The sequence below is a fragment of the Myotis myotis genome, unplaced genomic scaffold, assembly GCF_014108235.1.
Source record: "Myotis myotis isolate mMyoMyo1 unplaced genomic scaffold, mMyoMyo1.p scaffold_m19_p_1, whole genome shotgun sequence".
NCBI lineage: Eukaryota > Metazoa > Chordata > Mammalia > Chiroptera > Vespertilionidae > Myotis > Myotis myotis.
In genome coordinates, this window is record NW_023416313.1 from 160590323 (window position 1) to 160602471 (window position 12149).

General features: G+C 37.0%; 1 protein-coding gene across 11 annotated transcripts in view; it reads right to left on the reverse strand.

Moving 5' to 3' along the window:
* Positions 1 to 761: 761 nt before the first annotated feature.
* The window catches only part of TMEM87A (transmembrane protein 87A), a 47841-nt gene continuing 36453 nt past the window's right edge, over positions 762 to 12149 (reverse strand). For 5 of the 11 annotated variants that reach the window (XM_036298633.1, XM_036298640.1, XM_036298684.1 and 2 more), the window contains 6 exons: positions 11189 to 11292; positions 6610 to 6683; positions 5840 to 5901; positions 4629 to 4684; positions 3483 to 3513; positions 762 to 2002 (listed from right to left, as the gene is read on the reverse strand). In XM_036298633.1, the coding sequence (XP_036154526.1) occupies positions 1961 to 2002; positions 3483 to 3513; positions 4629 to 4684; positions 5840 to 5901; positions 6610 to 6683; positions 11189 to 11292 (369 nt within the window). In that variant the 3' untranslated portion in view covers positions 762 to 1960. Of the gene's footprint in view, positions 2003 to 3481; positions 3514 to 4628; positions 4685 to 5839; positions 5902 to 6609; positions 6684 to 11188; positions 11293 to 12149 lie in introns of those variants that run through there. The other 6 variants (XM_036298649.1, XM_036298721.1, XM_036298668.1 and 3 more) reach the window with 5 other exon arrangements.

Sequence of the window (12149 nt, forward strand, 5' to 3'; positions counted from 1 at the left end):
AATGGGTTAATCTAAGAATATACTCAATTTCTCATATGGTTCCTTAGAGGTATTGCCTTAGTGATTTTAAAAAAATACACACACAAAAAAACACAGCCCTAGCCAATTTGGCTCAGCGGATAGAATGTCAGCCTGTGGACTGAAGGGTCCCAGGTTTAATTCTGGTAAAGGGCAAATGCCGAGGTTTCGGATTCGATCCCCAGTAGGGGGAGTGCAGGAGACAGCCAATCAGTGACTCTCTCATCACTGATTTTTTTTTTAAAATATATTTCTTTATTGATTTCACAGAGGAAGAGAGGAGAGAGAGATAGAAACATCAACGATGAGAGAGAATCATTGATCGGCTGCCTCCTGCACGCCCCCTACTGGGATCGAGCCCGAAACCCAGGCATGTGCCCTTGACCGGAATCGAACCCGGGACCCTTCAGTCCGCAGGCTGACGCTCTATCCACTGAGCCAAGCCGGCTAGGGCATCACTGATGTTTCTATCTCTCTCCCCTCTCCCTTCTCTGAAATCAATAAAAATATATTTTAAAAACACGCACACACACATCACAAACAGCTGTAGAGAAATGTTACATAAATGTAAACACTTTTACTATAGTATTAATTAGTGAAGATTGTGGTAATGTGGTTATAGGTTTCAACAGATAGGAAGGCGATATAGAATAAAAATCATGGAAGGAAAATTCCCATGAGAGTTTGGGAGAAAGAAGGGTTTTAGATAAAGTAAAAAAAAAAAAAGACACAGAAAACACACATTAATTTTGTTAAAATTTTTTATATTAAAAAACGGCATGAACTTTCTATGTAGAACAAAACTCTTGGAAGGCAAAAGTAGACAAAACCATTAGAACAGAAATAGAGTGCTTCAAATGAATCCCATCACCTTGTGATGTCTCTTATAAACAGTCTCTAAACCAACACCAGATACAAGAACCGTTTACCCCAAAGAATGAGCAGCAGTCCAGGGTCTCCATACTACTTCATGCAGCAAAACTTAAACCAGAAGGACCTGTTTCCTTTGTATTAGCTCCTGCTTCTGAAGAATTAGAGTTTTTAACAGGGTGCTCATTCACAAGCACTTAGATGGCGTGCCTCTCTGCATCTAGTGCAACACCCAGTGAATGAAGGCAAACAAAGCAATGTCTGGAGTCTGCAATGTCGCCTTGAGGCTTACAAAACAGTAGTTAAAAGTTCTGGAGTGTGCACCACATTGCCAGCAATGGGATGTGTCACAATAGCAGATGTCAAAAGAGTTAAGCTAATATTTTTCTCTAAAGTACATCTGAAATAGAAAAATCTTTAATATATACCATTTGTAAACAAAATTGCACTTGATTTTGCTTTTTAAAATTATCTGAATTACACTGTAACAGTTTCTTTCTCTCCCTCGCTCTTTTTTTTCTTTCTTTCTTTTAATTATTGGTAGAACCATGGCTCAAGTCATAAGGACTTTTTTTCCTCAAAACTACCTCTTCAAGATGTAACCTTGGCTTCCCAGGAAATGGAAAGATAATTAACAATTTCCCCATCACCTATGTAACTCCCTAAATAAATAAAAATCGCAGGCAGTTGCTCCTGGAGATTACATGTTATGTTGGTGATGTCACATTTTTTAAAAGATGTTGAACTTTTTAGTTTGACAGATTAAACAATTTAAACATCATAGAAGGTTCAGGAAGAACACACATAAGTTGCATCAACATCCATGTGAGGGTGTGGGAGGGAATGGGGCATCAATGTTGTAAATAAGAAACTTGCAGAATTTTTTCATCCTACGAACATCATTCAATAAGATGTTCTAGTCCTGACACCTCTCGCCAGCTCCAAAGCACAAAGATCAAGGAACAGATCAGGATGTCATTGCCTCCTTTAATCCATGGAGCAGTGCAGAGGATTGACAGAAGATGATCTCTTCCCAGATACTAGCATCTTCAACTGCTCATCTTCCCACTCTTTACTCCATTTTGGATCTTTCAAAGTGTGTGATCATTCGTTCCTAGAGAAAAAAAATAAAAAGGTTTGTTCAAAATACATTAATTTAAATGGCCTACATTCCAAATATCTTCTATATAGATGAGGCACACAGGCATTCCTGCAAGTACTTGTTTATGTTCATTAAATACTTAGGAGAGATGATTCCTATCATTTATGAAGATTTTGAAAGATAGACACGTCCAGGCCCCACACAAGATTAACCAAATCAAAATCTCTAGGCCTCTGTACATCAAACCACAAATCAAAAGGAATTGCGTGTTTTAGAGTCAAATAAGATGATAAAACAACAATTTACTTAAGATTAAGCTTTAATAAAAATGTGTACCTCCTCTAATTCAGGAATTTAACTGAATTAGAAATAGTCAGGGATGCAGGCAAAGATTTAGTCACAAGAATTTCTAATGCAACACTCAAAATTATAATAAAATACTAGAAAAAATTAAGTGTTCAAAAATACAGAATTGTACAAACAAACTATGGTATATCCTTATAAAGAAATTATACTCACTAAAATTACATTGATAAAAAGTTCTAGAGATCTGTTGCCCAAGAATGGAAATATAGTTAACACTTTGCATTTGAGACTCGTTAAGATGGTCATTTTATTTGTTCTTGACCATAATTTTTTGTTGTGCTCAAAAGGCTTTCTGAAACCAAAAGACTCTAACGGTAACCCAATATTCAGAACATGTCCAGAACTAGTTCCCATTAACTCAGGCAATTATTGTGAAGCCTTTCAGATGAATTGTATGGAAGCATATTAAGATTAAAAATCAACATAAGCCCGGCTGGTATGGCTCAGTAGTTGAGCATGGACCTATTAACCAGGAGGTCACAGTTCGATTCCCAGTCAGTGCACATGGCCAGGTTGCAGGCTCCATCCTTTGTAGGGAGCGTGCAGGAGGCAGCTGATCAATGATTCTCTCTTATCATTGATGTTTCTATCTCTCCCTCTCCCTTCCTTTCTGAAATTAATGAAAATATATTTTAAAAAATAAACATCAGAGGTACTAATTATAATCCTTAATATATGAAGGAGATAGTTGCATAGACAATAATGAATAATAGGTAACTTAAAATAACTTATATGTTGCTTTGGTCTATGATATTCCTTTCTCAATCCTTTTATTATTTTTTCCTAGATTATGTAAGGGTTAAAACTGAATTTCTTTTTTTTTTTTTTTTTTTTTTTTTAAAAACTGAATTTCTTAAAGACAAAGGAAGTAGAAAGTGGGACAGTATGGTTATTTGCTACCCAAATTAAAGACATTCTCAAGTCTGACCATAAAACTTTGGAAAAGGAGGACATATACAGAAAGTAAACCCTCCTGAATATTTGAGTTCTAATGTTAGTATTTCTGTTCTCATCCTGTTCAATGATACTCTTACTGAGTCAAATAAAATCTCCCTGAACAAAGAACTTATGACTCCCTATAAAGTCAATAGACCCATATTTTTTTGCACATGATCTGATTACTAACCTCGTCTGAATCAAGAAGGGCTGGAAGTGCTCTGCAGAGAGAAAAACACCAAATAGAATAATGTAAAATAAAGCCAAATGAGGTTCAAAAAGGACAATGGAATAATGAATGCAATATAAAGCATTTTTTTTGTTAAGTGTATAATATTTGTATCTTATTAATGGCTATTTGGGGGGGAACAAATAAAAAACAAGAATCAAAATTACTAAAATTGTATTAAAAAACAAAAACACGTTCTGTATTGTAATAGAACCAATGTTTAATAAAATTAAAGCTATACCCAGCCAGCGTGGCTCAGTGGTTGAGCACTGACCTATGAACCAGGAGGTCACAGTTCGATTCCCAGTCTGAGCACATGCCCGGGTTGCAGGCTCAATCCCCAGTGCAGAGTGTGCAAGAGGCAGCTGATCAATGATTCTCTTTCATCACTGATGTTTCTATCTCTCTCTCCCTCTCCCTTCCTCTCTGAAATCAATAAAAGTACATTAAAAAATAAACAAATAAATGTTTTAAAAAAAATGAAATTATAGCTATGGAAAAGAAGTCAAAAATTCCAAAAATAAATAAACAAACAAAATTGAAACAGATTCATAGATACAGGAACAGACTGATGGTTGCCAGATGGATGGAGGTTGAGGGAATGGGTGAAAAAGATGAAGAGATTAAGAAGTACAAATTGGTAGTTAAAAAATAGTCACAGTATAAAGTACAGCATAGGGAATATAGTCAATAATATTGTAATAAAACTATGTACAGTGCCAGGTGAGTACTAGAAATATGGAGAGAAGCACTCTGTGAAGTATATGATTGTCTAACCACTGTGCTGTACACCTGAAACTAGTACAAAATATTATTGAATGTAGACGGTAATCTTTATGAAAAAGAAAAAAATATTCCAAAAGAATTATCCCACTGATTTTGGAAACATCTATACCTTAAACTTTCTAAACAAAATGTCATCTGACTGAATAATCTCAATTACTTTTGTTTGTACGTATATCATTCCTAATCTTTATTCTTAAACATCTTTTTAATGTTTTTAATTATTCTTTTGAAAAGTTAACTACAAACATTCTCATTAGTGTACCCTGGCCCTCAGTACTACCTGTGAAATAGGATTCTTTTAGTAATGATTCAAAAACTTACACATCTGTCACAGAAGAAGGCACGTTTTCTTCTACCCACTTCAAATCATCTTCCTGCTGGGAACATACAAGTACCAGTTGTTAGCATAAAATAATACATCTTAGACAAGAATCTAAAGGTCTCAAAATCTTTAAATTTAATCTTTTGTTACTCTGAAGTAGTATATTGACATAACAAATGGGACTGCTAACAGTAAAGTCAAATAACTTAAAAACTTTATCACCAAAATGTAAAATGATGTTCTATATCCTTAAATGATTTCTGCCCAAGGGTCTAATACCTAGCTTTCATTTCATGTAAGCTTTGCTTCTTAAAAATGAGATAAAGTCCTTGATGTAGAGTAAATGCAGTTCTAAAAAATGAAAATCTGCCCTAGCCAGTTTGGCTCAGTGGACAGAGTGTCGGCCAGCAGACTGAAGGGTCCCGAGTTCAATTCTGGCCAAAGGCATGTACCTCCATTGCACGCTCAATCCCCAGCCCTGGTTGTGTGGGAGGCAACCAATCACTATGTCTCTCTCACATCAATGTTTCTGTCTGTCTCTCCCCTTCCCTTCCACTCTCCCTAAATATCAATGGGAAAACATCCTTGGGTGAGGATTAACAAATCACACACACACACACATGCTGACTAAAAACTCTAAAGTTTACTACAGAAAAAACTTTAGGTTATTAATGAGGCTATGACTTTACTGATAAAAACCATTAAACAAAACCAAGAGACTGATCTGGTACCTTTTCAGGTCATAAGCAAACCACCTAGTTCAAGATTCTATCCTAGATAGAATCACTTGCTGTCTCTGTTTTTAATAATGTAAATGTTGTCCTGAATGGTGTGGCTCAGAGGTAAGAGCATCAGCCCACACAATGAAAGGTCACCAGTTCAATTCCCTGTCAAGGGCATGTACCTGGGTTGCGGGTACACCCCCCACAGCGTGTATGGGAGGCAACCAGTCTGTGTGTCTCTCTCACATCAATGTTTATGTTTCTCTTTCTCCCCCTCTCCCTCCCTTCCCCTCTCTCTAAAAAGCAATGAAAAAAATATCCTCAGATGAGGATTTAAAAAAAAAAGTAAATGTAATAGACATTAAAAAATTTATAAAGCAAGCTTAAGTACAGCCCAGGTGAAGAAAGTCATTAAGGCCTGCACATACTACTGCGCTCCACCACAGGCTGGAGGGCAGGGCAGAGGAAAGAAAAGAAGTCACACTTACTGCTTTGTTTACTTTACTATTTCCATTTGGTTCTTGTTTGGTACTTCTCATTTTCATCCCTTCTGTAGAAGGAAAAAAAAGGAGATTGGCTAATTATGTCAATATCTAGCAATGATCACAAAAATGAATTCAGAGCTTTATTTTAAGCTTACTGACCTTGACTTATACAATAGATGCTTCTCTATCTTTACATTTATGCTGGGAAATTCAAAGCCAAATTTTCAGCTTATCTCTGGTAAGTTAACTGAACACTTAATAACCAATTATTTACAGAATTTACCATAGCTTCATCCTAAGATTCATGCCCTTATTTTTGCTTCTCCCTAACTTCACCCCCACACAGCTGTAAAATAGTAAACAATGTAATTACATCAAAGTATTTTATTTTGATACTAAAAATGTAAGCATGTTTGAACTGTGTGGATTCACTTATATGTGAAATTTTTTCAATAAACACAGTAAATGTGTTTTTTTCCTATGTTTTTAATAATACTGTCTTTTCTCTAGCTTCCTTTATTGTAAGACTAGCATTTAATACATATAATATATAAAATATGTATTAAATGACTTTATGTTATCAGTAAGGCTTCCTTCCAGTCAACAGTAGGCTATTAGTAGTAAAGTTTTGGGGGAGTCAAAAGTTACACATGAATTTTCCATGGGGAATCAGCACCTCTAACCCTTATGTTGTTCAGGGTCAACTTTACTCCATTTCTAAAAACCAGAAAAGAATATTTAAAGCACAAATAAAAGGTAAATTTTATCACTACCAAAACTTTCTTTCAGCATGGGTTCCTTTTGTTCATCCTCTTCTTCTTCCTCAGACAAAGGTGAAAAGGCAAACCTGAGAGAACAAAGGAAGAACATAAGGAAAAAAATGAGAAAACTACAACAGTTGCTCCAGTATCTGGATTTTACAGGACTGATTATTGAAGCTCCCAATTACAGTCATTCATAAAATCAGTTAACTGAATAATAAAATAATTCTTCCCCTTCAGAAAGCCTGTATTAGCAAGGGAGAAGCAGGACAGTACCATATTTACACTGAGTGGCCAGATTATTATGACCGGCCAGATTATTTTGACCACCCCATCAGTACAATGAAGTGAATTAGTTATGTAAATAATAATAATAATAAAACCTTGAGAGTTTTGCTTAGGAAGTTTTCAATATTCAGTATTTTTGGAAGTGTAAATGAAGTACTGATGGGGTGGTCATAATAACCTGGCCACTCAGTGTATAAATGCAGGCTCAGCTACATGCTACCCATGACTTTAATCAAGTTACTTATTCTTTATTCTCTCTGTGCACCTCCCGTTTTCCCATCTGTAAATGGGGATAACAGAACATTACTCAGAGGTGTTCTTTGAAAAGTAAATAAGTCACTTTAAAAAGTACTTAAAGTAATATCTGACACACAGTAAGCATTTAAAAAATGTTCATTTATCATCCAGAGGTAAGTAAATTCTCGTGTAATTTAAAATCTCAGCCTTCAATGAGGTAGCTGAGATGGAAGTTCTGATCTTGTGTGTTTCAGGTAATTTAAAATCTGTTTCCAAGTGTGGAAGTGGGAAGATGAAGGCCTAATCAGATACATCTCAGATATCTTTCCTACAGTTTCCAAGAGACTCAGCAGACAGGTCATTCCTAGAATGCTTTATCTTTGAACTTGCTCTGTACTTACTATTGCCTGTTACTTTCATTTACCTTGTCTTTAAATCTCCCTTCTGTGATTAAAAGAGAAAACTCTATAAACTAGGAATAATAGGGAACACCTGTAACATGTTAAAGGTTAACTAACAAAATTTCACAGTAGCTTTCAAAGTTAATGATGACCTGGAAGCACTTATTTTAAAGTGGTAAGATGAGGAGTCTCACTCTCACTGCCTCAATTCAATAGCCTAGCCAACACAAAAATCAGAAATTAAGCAAGATTATTTGGAAAGAAATAACATTATCATTAGTTTAGCTAATAACCAATCTACCGAGAAAACCTAAAAATTATCAGCACTAACAAAGTAATGTAGGAGGGAGGATGGATATGATAAATATACAAAAGCCCAAAGCCTTCCAACATATTCGGGAAAGTCATTGGTATTATTTTTAAAGTATGTATCCTAGAGCCATAAAAACTTTCAAAAACATTTAAATAAAATTATAAAACGTAACTGAAGCATTGAAAGAACTAAAAAAAATGGACATATACCATAATCAAAGATGGATTAAAAAGATTTCCCTAATTAATCCATTAATTCAATTAAATTCCAATAAAAATCCAACAAGGTTTTCCTAGAATTAAACAATCAAGGTGTATTTTATTGAGGAGCAAAAGATCCAATAGCAAAGGACATTTAAAAAAAGGAGATTGAGGGAGCATGGTTTGGCCCTCCAGATACTACTTAGGTGTGCTACTGATGCAGGATCAGAGCAACTGAAGAGAACAGAAAACCTATAATCAAATAATTCTTGATAAATGGAATCTCAATTATAAAATTTGTAAAAAATTATAAAATAACTATGACTTCACCTCAAGCTAGGAAAGGATGTCTTAAGACACAAAATATACAATCCCTGAGGGGGAAAACTGACAAATTTGACTCCCTAGTTTCAAGTTTTTCTATAACCAAGAACACCATTAAAAAGTTTAAAGTTAACCAATAAACTCTGGGTACAGTTAATAGTTATAAGTATGATGGAGAAAAATTTAGGCAAAGGAATACTGAAGTGTTTAAGAATTGATGTACAAGGATATTTAAAACATCACTGTACCTTATTCCTATTTTTAATGACCCCTATGCGTAAGAGGTAACAAAGCAGGCCTTTAGAGAGCCTACTTACCTGGATGCCCATGGCTGGTGTCTGGGAACCTGGCACTGGACCTGTTTCATAACTGGGTAAGGGTGGATCACTGTGCCTAGATTACCTCTATAATTCAACCTATAATAAGCTTTGCTTACCTTCTGGGAACCTGGAATTTTGGTACATATTAAGCAGAGGGTGTTTATGTGTCAAGTCCCAATAAAAACCTGAGTGCTGAGTCTCTAATGGGCTTCCCTGAACAGAAACACTGCTACTGCACTTTTTGTTGCTGAGGAAAAGAGCACGTTTGATATACTTCCTCAGAGAAAGGAAAGAAAATACGAATTTTTCTAGACTCCACCTGTGTCTTTTTCCCTTACTGATCACATCATTTTTCTGTAAAAAAACCACTCTGTTCTAAATACAAGAAAATACTGAGTCCCTTAAGTCCTTCTAAACATACGGGTGGCCACCCCAAATGGAAATAGTCCAAATGCCCATCAATACAGAAATGAGTAAATTAACTGTACTACATCTGTACCATGTAAAATTATGCCATACATGAAAATAATTAAGTTTAATTTAAAGCAGTTGTCTTGGAAAGGCATTTCCACTACTGAGTAAAAGAAGAGCCCATATTTAAACGAGTAAAATGTGGAAGGACACATCACATTAGGCTGGTAACATTGGAGTTATAGGGAGTAGGCACAATATTTTTAAAGAGATAAGACAGAAAGGAAGAAGAGAGGTAAAGCAAAAAATCTTTTAATGACTGAAGGGACTAATTTTATACAGGGGTGGGGAAAAGTAGGTTTACAGTTATAATATCTATCCTGTATAATAAAAGGCTAATAAGCAAACTGACTGATTGGGGAATGACTGGTCACTATGATGATGCGCACTTACCAGTAGGGGGCAGACGCTCAATGCAGGAGCTACTCCCTGGTGGTCAATATGCTCCCCCACTCAGCCAGAAGCCCTGAGCCAGGCTCACACCTGGCTCCATGGGGAGCGAGCCTAAGCCAGCAGGCAGACATCCCCCAAGGGATCCCAAACTGCGAGAGAGTGCAGGCCGGGCTGAGGGAATCCTCCCCCCCCCCACCCCCAGTGCACGAATGTCATGCACCAGGCCTCTAGTATATATATAAAAGCCCAGCGACCAGAACAGCAGAACAACCAGAACGGCCTGTGGCTATGACGTGCATTGTAACAGTCAACCAGCCTGATCCAGGCCCCGATCGGCCCCAATACATGGGGGTGGGGCCAGCTGGCCAATCACCCGCAGCCCCTCCATCCCGCCAGCCCGGCCCGACCCCACTCATGCATGAATTCGTGCACTGGGTCTCTAGTTAATAAATAATAATACAAGAATAAACTGTGCCTTGGCCAGTATGACTCAGTTGGAGTAATGTCCCATGCACCAAAAGGTCATGGGTTCAATTCCTAGTCAGGGCACATCTAGGTCGTGGGTTTGACCCCAGGTCAGGGTGTGTACAGGAGGCAACCAATCGATGTTTCTCACATCAATGTTTCTCTCTCTCTCTCTCTCTCTCTCTCTCTCTCTCTCCCCCAAATCAATAAAAAAATAAATAAAAAGTAAACTTTTTTTTTTTATAACTATTAACCTACTTTTGCCCATCTCATCCATAGATATAGCTAGCATGTGAACAGAGGAATAGATCAATGTAAAGGATGGTCACCAGGATGTCTAGGCTCTTTCTGAACAGCATTTTCTTTCACACCATTCTTTTTCAACTTTTTTCAAGGAACACAAATATTAAGAGTACAGTGTGAAAAGACAAGACTATTTTCCTGGGATAAAAGAATGTCATTTGTTTTCTTTCTGTATATTTTACTGGTATGTCTAATTACAAAATTAGCTGGTTAGTTATAGCATCTCAATCCTTTTCCTTCTTTGGTGGTAGTTGTGTAATCTACACTTTTAACTGTCTACACGCACAAAAGTGGGGGGGAGGGGGGGAGAAGGGAAATAAAGGCATAGAGTCACAAAATTAAGACAGCCAATTCCTAAATAATTGAGATTTGCCTATAGATGGGCAAAGCAAATTCACACGTGGATTTTTAATTACAGTCATTCACATAAGTTTTCATTTACCCTCTCTATTGTTACAAAGTGGGCTAGGCTACTGACTATAGAAACTGTTCTTTCCTTCTGAACATTAGGCAGGTACAACTCTCATTACCAGTGTCAAATCTATCTACCTTCCTTATTTTCCCATTCAAATACATCTATTATCAGCTGTCAGAAATGAAAGGGACCTCAGATCAATTGGTTCAATTCCCCCACATTATACAAAGAGGAAATTAAAGCTCTGATTGGTGAAAAGAGGCAGCATGCCAAAAAATCACAATGCAAATTAATAGAAGAGCTGAGAAAGGAACTTAATTCTCCTGATTCCAGTCTGGCCCAGTGAGTGCTCCTCCTTCCATTATATGACATGACCCTGACACTGACACCCACTGCACCACCCTTATTTGATAACACCGTCATTCAATGGCTAGCAGCGTAAATAAGAAGTGTCCAAGAACCTCTGGTTGTTTGCAGATGGTCGCCAGAGAACCATAATGACAAAGAGGATCATGGAGAACAGCAACCGCCAGATGGCATCGTCCACCCACAGCTCCCGCCAATCCTACCGAAGAGAAAAAAATATAACACATATTACATTATCTTATCCCTTTGTTCAGAAGCCCTATGGCATAGAACAAGGATCACTTATTTATTAATTCAACTTACATTTACTAAGAGCCTGCTACGTGCTAGGCACTGTGCTAAGTGAGTGGAATACAAAAGTGAAGAAACATAGTTTCTTCCCTTGTAGTATTTACTATTGTTAGAAAAAAGGCACCAACTAGCTAGCTAAGGTTGCAGGCTCAATCCCCAGTCAGGGCACATACAAGAATCAACCAATAAATGCATAAATAAATAAGTGGAACAACAAATTGATGTTCCCCTCTCTCTAAAATCAATCAGTACTTTTCTTTTCAAAAGGCACCAACCAGCCCTGCTGGTATGGCTCAGCAGTTGAGTGTTGACCCAGGAACCAGGAGGTCACCGGTTTGATTCCTGGTCAAGGCACACGCCGGGGTTGCGGACTTGAACCCCGGTGGGGGGCGTGCAGGAGGCAGCCAATCGATGATGTTTCTCATCGATGTTTCTATCTATCCACTTCCCTTACTCTCTCTAAAAATCAATAAAAACATATTTAAAAAATACAAAGAATAAAAAGGCACCAACTGTAGAGCACTTGTGAGTGCTTCATTAGAGCTCTGAGAATCTTTGGGGAAGGGTTTTTATTAGATTGCTACTTTTTATAATTTTCATATTAATTAATTTATTTTTACCAAAATGGAGGCTTTGCACCGCCAAAGAAATTGGCCACAATCTTTGTACTCAGATCTTAGGAGCATGACTTCTACTCAGATTAGCATTCTTCATATACACTTAATGTTTAGGATTCTGAATTTCTTGAGAATTTTTAGTTAAGAT